Genomic DNA, 14518 nt, shown 5'->3' with positions numbered 1-14518 from the left:
CTTTGCAGAGCCGAGTATCAGACTGCAGATTAGGCAACTTTTTTTTTTGAAGGTGATTATTGTTCAGTATCATTATATTCAGTTTAATGTTCTAATAGTAATGTAGTAGTAATATTGTGTTTATGCTTTGTTAAGTGACTTGGGTGTTATAAAGGTGCTTATTGATCAAATTATTATTATTATTACAGTATCCATGATAAATGAATATACAACATTCGTCAAATATTTTATTTCATCTGCTTGCATGCCATAGAAAAGTCTTAAAATATCAATCAAAATGACAAAGTACCTCTTCAACTGAGTCTTAAAAATAAATACAGTAGGTTTATTCCACCATTTTCCTTGGTCAAGCAACTTTACATTAACATTAACATTGCACAAATATCTTGCTGTACATTTATTCCTTTTGATAGACTTATTTTGATTTTAAAACCACCAGTAAAACCCTGCCATGACGTCACTATAAAGCCATTTAAATTACTATGTGTGTCTGAAAATGCACAATTATATTTGTTTAATAACTGCACTAGTTTTGCAGTTATTAAAGTTATACACTGGGTGACATTCATGGTCATAGTTATGTTTCAGGCTAGAGACAGAGGTAATGGAAAGTGTACCAGCTGGGCAGCCAGTAGTGGGGCATGTGACAGACTGCCAGGGGCATTCTAGGCTTGCCACAGGAAGTTGGATGGCACAGACATTTCCATAAGTGTCAGTAGGTTGGCACACATTTGATTTGATTTATAGATAAATGAGACACACATAGGGTCTCTTTCATCTCCAGTGTTCATCTGATAGTGGTATGCCTGGTTCACATTAAGACTTGATCTTCCAAAGCTGTGGAGAAAAACATAGCATTGTAAAAAGGGTAACATGGGTTAGGTGCTAATGCTTAAACAGACAAAAATGTATTTCAATAGTTCAATTCAATTTAATGGGAAACTTGTGCATTTTGTAAGCTCTGTGTACTGCATTTATCATTCAAATATTGAATTATTTCAAAGCCATTCCACTTATTCAAGCCAGAGGGCAGTATTGTGCATTTTACATTTTCTTGAAAAGAGAATGAAGTTTCACGGACAGATACATAAACATCAATATTTCTTTCAATCTTGTTGAATGATTATAGTGTAAAATTGTTGTAAAAGTTCTTCAAATGTGTACACCATTACAAGAAAGACATTTCAAAACAGACTACCTAATGATATAAATATGAAAAAAGGATTTACTCTGATGTTGAAGCCGAGCAGGTCACTGACCACAGCCGACACAGCAGACAGAATGACCACTTTGGTGATGTTGTAGATTAGAGGGTTCACAGTCAAACCCAAAAGTCTGAATGGAGTATCCAGCTCCTAGAATAGATGAACCATATTTAAGCCTACTGTAGTTAATGGTACATGTTAATATAAATATTTATATAAATATAAATATAAATATAAGGTATCATCCAATTTGAGCCTACCTTCATTAGTTTTGTAGCCAGCTTCAAAACATTGTTAACAATATTTAATTCTTCTTTCTTGTTGGGTTTTTTTTCCATTTTAAGATACAAGTTAATCTGAAATAATTATTAAATTGTCACTTTCCGGTAAATAACCTGTAATGTTTATAACTGTGAATGCTGTTTGGAATTGTTGTGTTACCTGTTCAGTGAGTAGAACTGAGGAGTTACTGTATTTACTGTTTGTCTCTGAACCTAAAGTGGCCAGTCTCAACAGAAAGAGGAGGAGGGAGGGTCCCCACACAACAAGCTCCCAATTAGTTAGCGACTCCAGGTATGTCTTATGATTGTGTAAAAGCTGAAGAAGAAAACATTTTATTTAGCCTCGAGAGCAATTCCATAGAAACTGTAGGTCGAATATACTAAAGGTCAGACCTGGGCGCAAACAATGAATGAAATAGAAAGTGCTAAAAGGAAAATCGTGGAGACAATGACGTCAACAGAACGCTGAGGCCCTCTTCTCTGCAATAAAAAAGAAAAAAAAAATTGACTTTTCAGTGCAACCGTAAGAGAACATGGTCATTTGAGGCTAATCCATACTCTGAGAAAAGAGCGCAGAGACAACCACATCTTTATGTTCTGCACTTTCTTCAGTCGAAAATGAGGGACCTCGGACTTCTTGGCCTTTCGCGCTGAGGTTAGATGGCTGAAGAACTTTGCAAATAGCAGTCTCTGTAAAAAAAAAGTATATAGATCCTCTTTATGTTAACAATGTGGCTTCACAAATGATGACAAGAGTTAAGGGAGACAGTTAAGGGATTAACTTTGGACAGAAATTTCCTAGATGGAAAACTGTGAACATGAAATTAAATCAAATGATACACAATACTTTGTTTAAAAATGTCAATAGGGTTATTACCATGTGACTTCTGATTTTATGGGAACTTATTGGCTATGCTGAAGAGGCAAACAGACAAACACCCTCTCACCTGTTGATATGTTCTTTCAGCCACACACATCATAAAGAAGAATAGTCCAGTGAGGCAGATTCTTTGAACTGTAGTGATAAAGTAAAACACATAGGATTTGGCATCACGTGGCCCCACTGCCTTTTCCAGTATCTCAGACAGAGACAGAGAGCTGAGGCTGGACATGTCCAGTTCCTGAGCCAGCCGAAAGACAAAAGGAAGCAGAGCCAATATGACCGTAACCACTCCACCAAACATCAGGTAACCTACACCCTGCTCCACCATCTTCACCTGTTATTAGAAAAGGAAATTTGTGACACTTAAATAAATAAAACTGTTTAATGTATTTTATAGTATTAAGTGTGTACCCGTGTTAGGATGATTCCACTTATCTCCAATACTGACATGTCAACCTTCTTACACTCGCCCTGTTCCCAAATAATGGCACTGACTTTGTCCTTGGAAGGATGACAAGCTTGAAGCCAAGACAGCTGGTTCTGCAAAGAACAAGTAAGACTCCACAGAATAACATTCCATTAAATTCAGTCAATTCTAAGTGAGTATGAGGCAACTATGCACTAAAAGCCATTTACTCAAATTAAACAGCTGGGGGCGCCATTGTGTAACAAAAAAAACTAAGTGAGCTCTAAAGCTAGACAAATTACATAATTACATAGTAGTGACTACAGCTGTCAAAGAGCTAATCAGCTCTAAACGTATATATAGGGAGCTTAATATATTTTCCAAATAAGTATTTTACAAAACAACCATATTCGTACAGTGTGTGTTGGTGATTCTTACTCCTGTGATGCTCTGATGTAGGCTCTCATCATTGCTGCTCTGAGAGGAGCTTTCCTGGAGGGCCATGGCCCCTCCACTGTACCTCGCATTGGGCTCACTGTCACTGCTCCCTGTGGAGCCAGTGTCTGGGCCCTGAAGAAGCTCCTCCCACATCGTATCATCAGTGTCCGAGGCCTGACGAGGGCTCACATCTGGCTTAAGACGCTCCAGTTCTCGGGGTTTCATCCTAACAGCAGACACATTTCCCTCCTGAGATTTCTGCAAAGACAAGTGCATCCAGAAATGTGTCTGTTGAACAGTCCATTCAAATTTTACATTTGTACACACCTGAGGTCTCACAGCAGGTTTAGAGTGAGATTTTACATTTCTTCTTCTGACAGTAAACGCTGAATGTGTTGATTTACCGTCTTCTCTCTCAGGTAGTGAATGAGTGTCCTCCAGTGACTGTAGCCCATATTCTTCATCACTTGACAACTCATCAGAAGCTCCAAAGCCACACTTATTGTTGTTCTGCTAGAAGTTATAATATTTGTTTATGAAGAAGATGTAATAGTGATTAGGAATTATACTGTAATTATGTATATTTGTAATTATGTAATTTATGCAAAAATACAAGCTGGACACCTCATTTTTCTTGTCTGTCCCGTTGGTCCCCTCTGGTAGTTGGGCATCCACACTGTCATTTTGTTCCTCAGACTTTTTGGAACCTTTGCTCTTCCTTGGCCTAACATAATCAATAAAGTTAAAGGTGTGAAAAACACTATATGAAATGTCACAATAAAAGCCAATCTATTGTGGATTAGAGGCCTTTGGGAAAGAATGCTTTTGTGTAGTCAGTGGATTTTTGCCTGAGCCAAGTGCAAATGTGTGCTCAGAGCATAACAATGGTGCCCCAACCTCCTCCTGCGAGCTGGGCTAGTTGTGTTGCTGGCAGCTGGACTGCCTGAAGGCCACCGGCTGGACTCAGTCGACACAATTTGGCAGTGCACAGTCCCCAACAGCAGCATGAGACACATGGGCCCGAACACCTCACTGGCATTTGCCCCAGGGACGTCCAAGTACAGCACCACCGTAGCAACTGAAAAGTGCAGCAAATATGCTAAATCACCCCTGTAAATCTCTTGGTTGAGGTTCAATTGCATAATACATGACCATAAAACCAAACACAAATGTGCAAAAATTACTATTTATAATGTTTTTTGAATGATTTCACTTCAATATGTTTTATTTTTAATCAGCTTTATGCAGCCTTTTTATTACAGAGTACTACATCATTGTGCATCCCTGCTAAATAACTACTGTAATATTATCATCTTTATTACAAAAGTTATTCAACATTTTAGACATTGATTTTGTGGACAAACCTTGTATTAAGTAGAGTGCAAGGATGCATATGGAGACAGACTTGCAGGTCACCTGTATCCACCACTGGAAGAAGAAAGGAAAGAGCAGCACTCGCACCAAACCCTTCCTCGTCAAGGCTGTCCAGGGACTCTCTGGTTTAGCTTTACTAAATGTTGACCCTGAAATAAAATTATTTAAATTATACAGGTTAAAAGTATTACAATACATAATTAACTAAAAATTATTACAATTCACAAATCAGACATAATCACCTCGTACTAAATCAACATCTATGAGATCTTGTTTAATGTGACCGGTCTTCTTTGGTTTGGTGTGTAATCCCTGGCCAGATAATAAAAGTATTTTATATCTTTAGCATTGAAAAAACACACAATGAGATTAGACTTACTAAAATAAGTTTATCTTACTTTTAAATCGGCTTGTTGCTCCAAAGATTTCTCCCAGACTTGCTGGTCATAGGCACCAATCTGTAACAACATCAATGAAATTGCAGTACTTTTCCAATGTTATTGATGTACAATAAGCCAGTAAGCAAGTAACACTATAGAACATACAGCTGAGGGTTTATATTTAGGAAAAGCTATTGTCAGAAACTTTTACTGTCATATTTTATCTTACACTAGATTAGAATAAGATTCAACACAATAGAATAATATGATATAATATGCTTACCTTTTCCTGATACCAGGCTATTCGGGCCATTGTAATCGTCTTTCACCGTGAGGTCCTATAGTCAGGTCATTTCACAGCGAGAACAGGACGAGGCGATTCATCACTTCTGTTTACAAAACAAAACCAGGTAGGCTAACTACACAAAAAGACACAAAACCAACAAAGCTATGAACAGATACCAAAAGCATCCGCTAGCCTTTAAACTTTAGCCATAAGATGCAAAAAAAAAAAAAAAGAAGCACACAGTTAAAAGAGGAATGTAACTCACCTGATCAGGAATGGGCTAGTTGTCAAAATACGAAATCGGTGCCAAGTAATCATCACAAAAGTATTCAGACCTGACTTTTAGTGTTTCACAATTTGGAAATTAAGATATCAGCAATACATTCTGCATGACCAAACGCACAGTGAGCATTTAAACTTACATTTTACAACATTAAAAAACTTTCTCAATCCTTAACTTCCCATTTCCGGGGTTTGTTTTGTTAAACATACAGTACAATTTTTCCCTCGTTTTTGTACTTCAGGCTACAAGCGCCCGCCATCGACACACTTTAAAAAAGAAAAAAAGATAACAGTATCATATACATGATTTAATTAGCTGTAGTTGTAAAGCAGAGCATATTTAGGGTTTAATGTCGCTCCAGTTTATTCTATAATAAAGCATTATTGAAAGACAAGTCTGCCCCATGAGTCTATTTTGGGGGCAAATGCACAAACTGCACTACCAATGACATATTACAAAACATTTTATTTCACTTTCAATGTATGATGATTTATTATGACTATTATTAAGCATTAAGCTTTGAAATTTTTTTTGTATTTTTTATTTATTTTTTTTTTAATGCCATACACTAAACACTGGACAATTTCAAAAAAAATAGTTGCCTTGTTGATTGTGGGTAAGTGATGCTGATCTTTGATTATTTGGTATAATGAACCTTAAATGTATAATATGTAATTTTACTTGTGGATGGTTAATGACATCAAATAAATTTGCATTTATTTTCAAGTCATAGTCCATGCTACTTACTAGTAATTGTCACTTCACTAGACTCTTTTGTGTTGCCCGATGGTTGTTCTTGCTCTGCTGCACATACAATTTTGGCCTTAACTTTCTTGTTTGATGAGATAATAAAGTATGGACTCAGAGACGCATAACAGGAGGAAAAAAATACCCTCATATCAGCCACTACTGGTGACACCTTTGCCACAGTGAGCATGTAAATCCATATGACATTATCTATTCCAAAGAAAACAGCATAGAGTACTACCAAAGTCACCACCGTTTTGGCTGCTCTGGTTCCACCACCTTGAGTGCGTCGGATGCCCCTGACCTGGCGACTGTGGCGGTGTAGGAGGAATAGTATGTATCCACTTGACCCTAACATGAGCGCAACAAAGGCAAAGTCCCTCCCAGATACAGCGATCCCATTTATAACATAGGATAGATTGTCTCTGAAATCAACATGGCAGAAGCCAAGGTTGAGAGTAAAGGCTGGGACAGTGCCATTGCGTGGCGCCATTGAGAAAAATGGAGCAGCGATGCAAATAGCCATATTTAGGAACCACAAACTTGCAAATGTTGGTATTACAAGAGAGGGTAGAGCTGGTTTTAATCTGGAAAGATGAGGGCCAGCAGGGGCAATGGTTATAGCTTGGAATACACTCAACATACAAGTGATGCAGACTGACAAGGCACGGCCAATTCTATAGGCGTAGATCACCACTTTGCAGCCAGCGTCATTTAGAAGATCCCTAAGGCCAAACACAGTCATGGTTTGGGGTACACAGCGAGTTAGAAGCAGTAAAAGGTTGGCAAAGGCGAGGTGGCAGAGTATCATGTCCACAGGGAGAAGCTTGGGCTCAGAGTAGATAATGTGGGCATAGGCCAAAAGGACAACTGAGTTCCCCAAAATGCCCATTCCAGTCTGTAAGAGGAAGGAGACACCTTTGATGGTAACGCAAAGATCCATGATGCAAAATCTGCAAGGGCAAATATAAAGAACGGAACAAACATAAATCTAAAAATGATACAAGTTAATGACTCCAAGTCAAAGATCAATCCAACAAGTTCATAGAATTATTTTTTTCTTGTAGATCGTTATTGAGTAAAAAAATGACTAGTTACTTACTTTTTAGAATAATTCACACATTATATTGAAAAGAAACATTTTCCCCTGTAATTAATCAGAACACTCTACAGCATACTGCAATGAAACACAATTAATACTAAAAACAATATCGATGTGTCAGAATGATCATCTTACCTGAAGTGGTCAGTGAAGCGTGAAGCAAGGAGATTAATGGGCCATGTAATTTCCATTTATAGTCTTACACTTCCCATGAGATCATCAGGAAATATTAAAATGTTCAACCCAACCCTAGAATTACACCAAAATGGTCTCAGAAGACTCTGCATGCGGCCCAGGTCTGGTGGGAATAATCTTAAGGTCATGTTTTATTGGAGACGGCATTGTATTTCTTTGTGTGAAAATCACTTTGCAGTTTCATAAAGATATCAAAGAAGAAGCTGATGTGGGATAACGTTTCATTGAGAATATGTATATTGTTTAATACTGATGTTGGTGGCTGTTAGTTTATGATGTGTTTTACAAAATATTACAGTCTAAAATTTGGTTTATCTAATTCAGCACTATCATGGTCACATCCAGAGTGTTAAAGTTAAAGGGGCATACAGAAACTCACCCCTCTTTCCCCTGTACTCTTGTAAAGATAGCTCATGGTCAAATAAAGAAGAAAACATATAAAAATACTTTTAGGCCACTTTCAAAGTGTTTCAGCTGTAGTGTATAGTTTAAAGTTGTTTTGCATCTTTTATACTCCATAAAAATGAAGCCATCTCCCATAAGTTTACGTCCATGACAGCAGCGCTGACAGGCCATTGAGATAACACATTTAAATCTATGTAAATCTTGACAATTTGACTGATATGTCCTTGATCATAAATTGTACTCTGTATGAGAGCATGTCAATCTTGAGTCAAATTAAACTGTGCTATAGTCCTGTGGCATAAACACAGAGCTGGCTAACCCCTGCAGAGACAACAGTGCAGTTATCGTTGATGCCAAAGCAGCCTGATGATTCCTTGAATAAGCCATCAGGAGGCTTTTAGATACTCAGCTGGTGCTCTGGCCTCCTCCTCCACATCTTGGGAGTAAGTTAAAGACACAGAGGAGTGAGGCAATTAGGCCATAACAATGAAAGCCTGTGCTAATTGGGGGCACAGGGACACGCATTATTCATTCATGTCTTCAGTGTTCGTCTCTGACATGTGTTACGTCTGACCTTCCCCAAGTGGTAGCATGTTTTTGTCTTCCCAGTCCATTTTCAAGATTTACCAGCAGACTTTTACAGTGAAAGAGAAGTTAGCTCCTCATGGGAGCTTTCCCAGTAATAAGGAAAGGGATCATTTATTATTTTTCAGTGTGTTTTTTGTACATGTTTACACGTTCAGAGAGCTAATTAAAATGGCATGTTCAAGCATGTTGCTCTCAGGGGAGGGAGTTTTATGTGCAGAGAAATCCAGGCTATTTTCCCCAATGGCTTAGACATGTGTTCTGTTCAGGCTTGATGATGTAAATATGTTTTTATCCATTAATTTGTTCAGGGTTGTTCATTACAGCATCTGATAATTCACTTATAGGTCAAAGTTCACTTGGAAATGTAATGTTTTATGCACGCAAGCTTAGGTTAGCTTACATATGAACATTTGGGAATTAGAAAAATCATTTAATTATTAAATGTATCAACAAAAAGGTAATACGCCTACAATAATGGCTTATAAAGATATAAGGCGTAAAAGTTCTCATGGTCCACTCCCTTTTTAGTCAGAGGCACCACCCTATCTTCCCTTGCAGTGTCTAAAAGTGGGTCTAGCTACTAGCTACTGTATAGGGGTTAGGGGGTTAGGAGTTTTCTTTTTCTTCTTTTTGATTAATTCTACCCTTATTGATAACTGTAAACCATGTACATAAAACAGCTATTCATAAATAACTATATGAACAGTTAATCAATTATTGCGTCAGTTTGCTCAATTACAGTGTTGGGGAGTAACAGATTACATGAACTGGAGTTACGTAATCAGAGTACAAATTATGAGTAACTGTATTTAGTTACAGTTACTGTTTCAGTGAGTGGTAATTGGATTACAGTTACTTTGTTGAAATTAATGGATTACATGGCAGTATTTCCTTGTTTTCACATTTTGGGCTAAACCAGGACTAAACCTGGACTAAAGCAGGACTAAACCAGGACTAAAATGAGGTCTAAACCAGGACTAAAGCAGGTCTAAACCAGGACTAAACCAGGACTAAACCAGGACTAAACCAGGTCTAAACCAGAACTAAACCAGGACTAAACCAGGACTAAACCAGGTCTAAACCAGGACTAAACCAGGACTAAACCAGGTCTAAACCAGGACTAAAGCAGGTCTAAACCAGGACTAAACCAGGACTAAACCAGGTCTAAACCAGAACTAAACCAGGTCTAAACCAGGACTAAACCAGGACTAAACCAGGTCTAAACCAGGACTAAACCAGGTCTAAACCAGGACTAAACCAGGACTAAAGCAGGTCTAAACCAGGACTAAACCAGGTCTAAACCAGGACTAAACCAGGACTAAACCAGGTCTAAACCAGGACTAAAGCAGGACTAAACCAGGACTAAACCAGGACTAAAATGAGGCCTAAACCAGAACTAAACAAGGACTAAACCAGGACTAAACCAGGTCTAAACCAGGACTAAACCAGGACTAAACCAGGACTAAACCAGGACTAAACCAGGTCTAAACCAGGGCCAATTTGAAGAGAACAAATGTGAATTTTCAAGATGTGGTTGCTACATTCATGTAGTTTTAAAAAACACGACAATATCAAGTAATCCAAAGTATTCAGATTACGTTACTCACTTTAAGTAATTTATTGGATTATGTTACAAACTACATTTTGGGGTATGTAATCTGTAATCTGTAGGGGAATACATTTTAAAAGTAACCCTCCCAACACTGCTCAATTATTACCACAGTTGTTCATCAGTTGAATTAGTTTTTTAAATATTTAATTTCAAGTAAGTATTTATGGAGCTACTTGTCAAAATAATTTGCCTTGTGGATCAGTAAGTATGTATATAAGTATGTCTGAGAGTCTGAGAATGAAATCTGAGAATTAATGAAAAATATTTCACAACAAAGGTTGTTGTTCTGATTGGAAAGTACCTGCCCCAGAGCAGGAGCTAAAAATCCCCAAAGTGTGACCCCAATCCCTATTTCCTATCTGTGTGAACTTGTATCCAATGGCAATCACAAAAAGATTTCCTTCAGTACTTTACTGTCCTCATAGGAACATTTTTCCTCTGCATTTGACCCATCCCTCAATGACACTGGGGCAAACTCTTAGGAGCAGTGGGTACTGTAGTGCTGCATTCTGGGATCTGTCTCCAGATTTTGAGCTAGGTTTGGTCAGGAGGATTGAACCTGTTTTGCTTGTTTTGGGTTAATGCCTGGTTAGTGCCTGAAAGAAGACACAGAGATAAATGTGGAAACTGCAAGAACATTCTTCCTGTGAGAAGACAGTGCTAGCCACTCAGCCACTGTACTATTAACTGAGCATTCATTCCTTCTGCTGTGTCATTGGGCTTGTCATTCTGTGTTGTGTGTGTGATGATTCATCAGTACTTGTGTGTTTGCTTATATGGGTTTTGTATGTCTCCATTGGAGGACAGTGTCGTTTGGGTGTGAAACTGACTTTTTAAAGAAAAGGTGTCTTTTCTAATTGATTGCCTGTAACAAAGTCAGGTGAGAAGACAGATTGAACTAAAAATGGCTAGTACATTTAAGGCATTAGTCACTGAGAGTAGAGTTGGTTTAATCATTGATAAGATCAACATTAAATTGTCCGTTTGTTAACACTTCCCAATTGCATTTGCATTGCTCTATACCCTGGTGTAGTCAATCCCCTTTGGGTGCATTATCTTGTCTGTTTAGCACAGCAAAATGACAGACGGCTGCAGTCATCAGGATTTATCTCTAGTAATTGGAAGCTGAGGGAAGAGAATCAATGAACCATGGCAAACAACGCTACCTGTTTGGTGGTATAAAACACATGTTAGCTTACTCCAAGAAGGTTTGTCAAATGGATTGCATTTCACATAGGCAATAAGAGATATCAAGTCCATATTTCTAAGATTCTTTCTTCATGCTCTTCAGTGATGTCTTCTGAATTGTTTGTCCGTGGCATGCTCTACCTGTCCCTCACTGTGGTTGGTGTTCCTGGGAATCTTGCTGTAATTATGGCATTTTTGCTTCTCCTCTACCGAGAAAACCGCCTTCTCCCTGCCGACGCAATTGTCCTACACTTGGCCTGTGCTAACTTTCTAGTTGTGGGTGTCCGCTGTCTCCTGGAAACCCTGGAATCCTTCTCCCTCACTGAACTCTTCACTGATGTGGGCTGCAGAACTGTGATTTTTGTCTATCGAACAGCCCGCTCACTGTCTATCTGGCTGACCTTTGTCCTCAGCACCTACCAGTGTTTGAGCATTGGAGCACCTGGGTCTCGCTGGGCCTCTTTACGCGCTGTATTTGCAAAGTATCTCACTCTTATTTTCTTTTGGTTATGGATAATCAATACTAGCATGAGCTCAGCGGGCATTTTGTTTTCCTTTGGCAGTCAGAACATCTCTGCCCTGCATGGGATCAACGTCCAGTTCTGTTATGTGTATTTCCCCTCCAAACTCTCCAAAGAAGCCAATGGTGCAGCCCAGGTGGGACGAGACGTAGTACCCATGGCTCTTATGACTCTAGCCAGTTTGATCATTCTCATTTTCTTGTACAAGCACAGTAAGCAGGTGAAGGGGCTTCGAGGGGGTGGCGGAGGTGGAGGGGGAGCAGAGCAACGTGCTGCCAAGGCTGTGGTTGCTCTAGTGACTCTCTATGTGGTCTTGTATGGGGTTGATAATGGGATCTGGGTGTATACTTTGACTGTAAAAAGGACAATGAAGTCCTCTCTCATGTCTGACTTGCGTATATTTTTCTCCTCGCTCTACGCTGCCCTCAGCCCGTTGGTCATTATCGCGTCTAACCGGAAGGTGCACGGACAGCTCAGGTGTCTTAGGATTGAGAAACTAATTGTTGAGAAGGCAACAACTCTCTCTACAATGTGAAAGTGTTTATGAAGTTACAGGAAGAGGAATGGACTGGAATGATATGTGATTCAAATGCAAAAAGTACAAAATTATCAAACAGATAAAAAAAAACAAAATAAATCATTTATTTAAGCAATATTAAAATGGTAATAATATTTTTGACATTTTCAACAAAAAAAGAAAATGCAAATAAGTTAAAAACTGAATTAATACATAAATTACACAAATCAAATCATGCTTACTCTTGCGTCTAATCCAATAAAATGTTTATATTTTTTTATATAATGCAGTTCTTTGTTTGTTGAGTTTGAGTCACTGTAAAGACAAAATTGTATTTCATAAACTACTCTCTTACATGCCCAATGAAGTGCACTCTATCTGCTGTTATGTTTTTGTTTTTTTTTTTTATGTAATTATTAAGTGACAGTTATGTAAGGTAAAAGCACTCCAGTTGTGGCATTATTTTCAGTGTAATATACGGCCATAGGGTGTTCTTTAAGGAAAGCTTTGGTATATTTGAGTCTTTTTATGATATTTGCCTTATTCATCTTTTTTTCATCCATTCATGATTATGAGGTATGAAGACTTCAGTTTAAGGTCAGCAGGCTCACAAAGTTTACCAGAATTGCTAGAATAATTTCAGCTCCCAGTCTGGGCAGGTGAGTACTTGAAACAACTAATTTCTTTTTAAATTACTGGGCACAAATGATTTATGTATTGTTATTTATAAGACTGAAAATGTTACACAAGCTACACTTTTATTTTTTAATTGATCTTAATCTGCCTTAAACGCTATCAAAATAACTAAGTATTTTTGACTACATTCCAAATTGGATAATATAGCGAATATGGTTGATGTTGAATAATAATTGCAATAGTGGTAATAACTAAAAAGCCAGTAGGTTCTCTTCCCTTTGCATTCAGAAGCACCTTAACTAAAGTTTTATTACTTTTTTTTTTTTTTCCACAAAATCATCTTCTAATTTCCTTAAGTGGCTGCTCAACTAATCAAGTTAGTTGCAAAGTTGCTATAGTGTTCATTTATTGTATTCTCACTGGAATTTCTCCTGTAATTTGAAATCACCATAACTCATTAAAGGGTGTTGCATTTTGTTTAATTGTTTATAATTAATCTGACAAAAAACTACCTTGCTCAGTGACACAAGTCTACACATGGAACTCTGCTGATCTGGCATTTCTTTTTATTTACTGATTTCCTGTCTTTACTTGTGAAGGACAAATCATTTTGAAACACAGGTTAGAGATATGACATCAATTTGAATGAACAGTGTGCCGAGTAAACTGGACATTACATGACAAGGACAAAAACTGGACTTGTGTAACACTTTTCAATGTGTTAAATTTAAGCACTGACATTGAGGTCGTTCTTAGTTTATGCAGTGATATCAGCTTGATGAACTGAGTTATGAATGATCTGTTGGGTGTTTTTGTTTTTGGATGAATTATGGTTGGTGATTGAATGTTCCTGTAGACTTCCAACTTAATGCATATTCAATAATGTAGCTATTAACTCTCAGCTACTAACTAATCATTTTCAGTACGGCTTGATAAACTGTATTTTTAGAGATGCTGACAGTCACATCTCTTTGACTGAGTCTGTGGTTTTAGAGGAGCAACAGGTGAGAATTTTGCAGGTATAGAGTGAGGATTTTCAGAGTCATTTTGTAATTGCAGTGTCTTTGAAAAGCAAGGGCACCCAGACTCTGAGGACATAACAACCTGAGTGAGTGGCAGGCCAAAAAACATAACAACATGGCTGCCAACGTCCTGATGCTACAATAAGTCTTAAGTGCAGCCCGAGTGATGTCGCTGCAGGTAGAGGTGACTTTTCAGTGCTTGTGCAATACTAACAAAAAATAGACATTTGTTTATTTATTGAAAACAAATATCACACAAATTACCTCAATGATTTTGTTAACTTTTCAGATTGATCCACAACTGAAAAATGAATGAATAGTAGTTGTTGTAATAGTAGCTGTATAGGGGTATGCATGTATATATTTATGTGGTGATTTTGTATTGCTCTTTTAATATATGAGATAGTACATAAAAGTAACATTGGTACTCGCAGTAGCATAAGTAGTAA

At 37.8% G+C, this 14518-nt stretch overlaps 3 protein-coding genes across 6 annotated transcripts; 1 reads left to right on the top strand and 2 right to left on the bottom strand.

Annotated features, from left to right (window-relative positions):
* Nucleotides 1-214: 214 nt before the first annotated feature.
* Nucleotides 215-5756, bottom strand: phtf1 (putative homeodomain transcription factor 1). Of its 4 annotated transcripts, none has more exons than XM_055160832.1 (17): nucleotides 5519-5756; nucleotides 5251-5386; nucleotides 4986-5045; nucleotides 4830-4899; nucleotides 4578-4736; nucleotides 4111-4291; nucleotides 3838-3937; nucleotides 3541-3726; nucleotides 3214-3471; nucleotides 2781-2909; nucleotides 2434-2703; nucleotides 2045-2176; nucleotides 1880-1966; nucleotides 1647-1802; nucleotides 1466-1561; nucleotides 1230-1355; nucleotides 215-837 (listed from the first exon to the last, which is right to left on the bottom strand). In XM_055160832.1, exons 2-17 carry the CDS (start codon nucleotides 5278-5280, stop codon nucleotides 817-819), a joined length of 2061 nt encoding a protein of 686 aa, XP_055016807.1. In that variant the 5' UTR covers nucleotides 5281-5386; nucleotides 5519-5756; the 3' UTR covers nucleotides 215-816. The 4 variants fall into 4 exon arrangements, with proteins under 4 accessions (XP_055016807.1, XP_055016808.1, XP_055016806.1 ...); XM_055160833.1 differs by having other exon boundaries at nucleotides 5251-5353; XM_055160831.1 differs by having other exon boundaries at nucleotides 5251-5356; nucleotides 5519-5755.
* A 519-nt stretch (nucleotides 5757-6275) lies between these two features.
* LOC110154629 (olfactory receptor class A-like protein 1) lies at nucleotides 6276-7226 on the bottom strand. The gene has a single exon (XM_020918641.1). The coding sequence runs from the start codon at nucleotides 7224-7226 to the stop codon at nucleotides 6276-6278; it is 951 nt and encodes a 316-aa protein (XP_020774300.1).
* A 4252-nt stretch (nucleotides 7227-11478) lies between these two features.
* LOC110154637 (olfactory receptor class A-like protein 1) lies at nucleotides 11479-12429 on the top strand. Its single transcript, XM_020918648.1, has one exon. It carries the CDS (start codon nucleotides 11479-11481, stop codon nucleotides 12427-12429), a length of 951 nt encoding a protein of 316 aa, XP_020774307.1.
* The last annotated feature ends 2089 nt before the right edge of the window (nucleotides 12430-14518 follow it).

Source organism: Boleophthalmus pectinirostris, unplaced genomic scaffold, assembly GCF_026225935.1.
Source record: "Boleophthalmus pectinirostris isolate CB_2022bp ecotype Guang Dong unplaced genomic scaffold, ASM2622593v1 HiC_scaffold_3, whole genome shotgun sequence".
NCBI classification, from domain to species: Eukaryota; Metazoa; Chordata; class Actinopteri; order Gobiiformes; family Gobiidae; genus Boleophthalmus; species Boleophthalmus pectinirostris.
The sequence above is the reverse complement of the archived record's forward strand: the minus strand, read 5'-3'. Positions and strand labels throughout refer to the sequence as shown.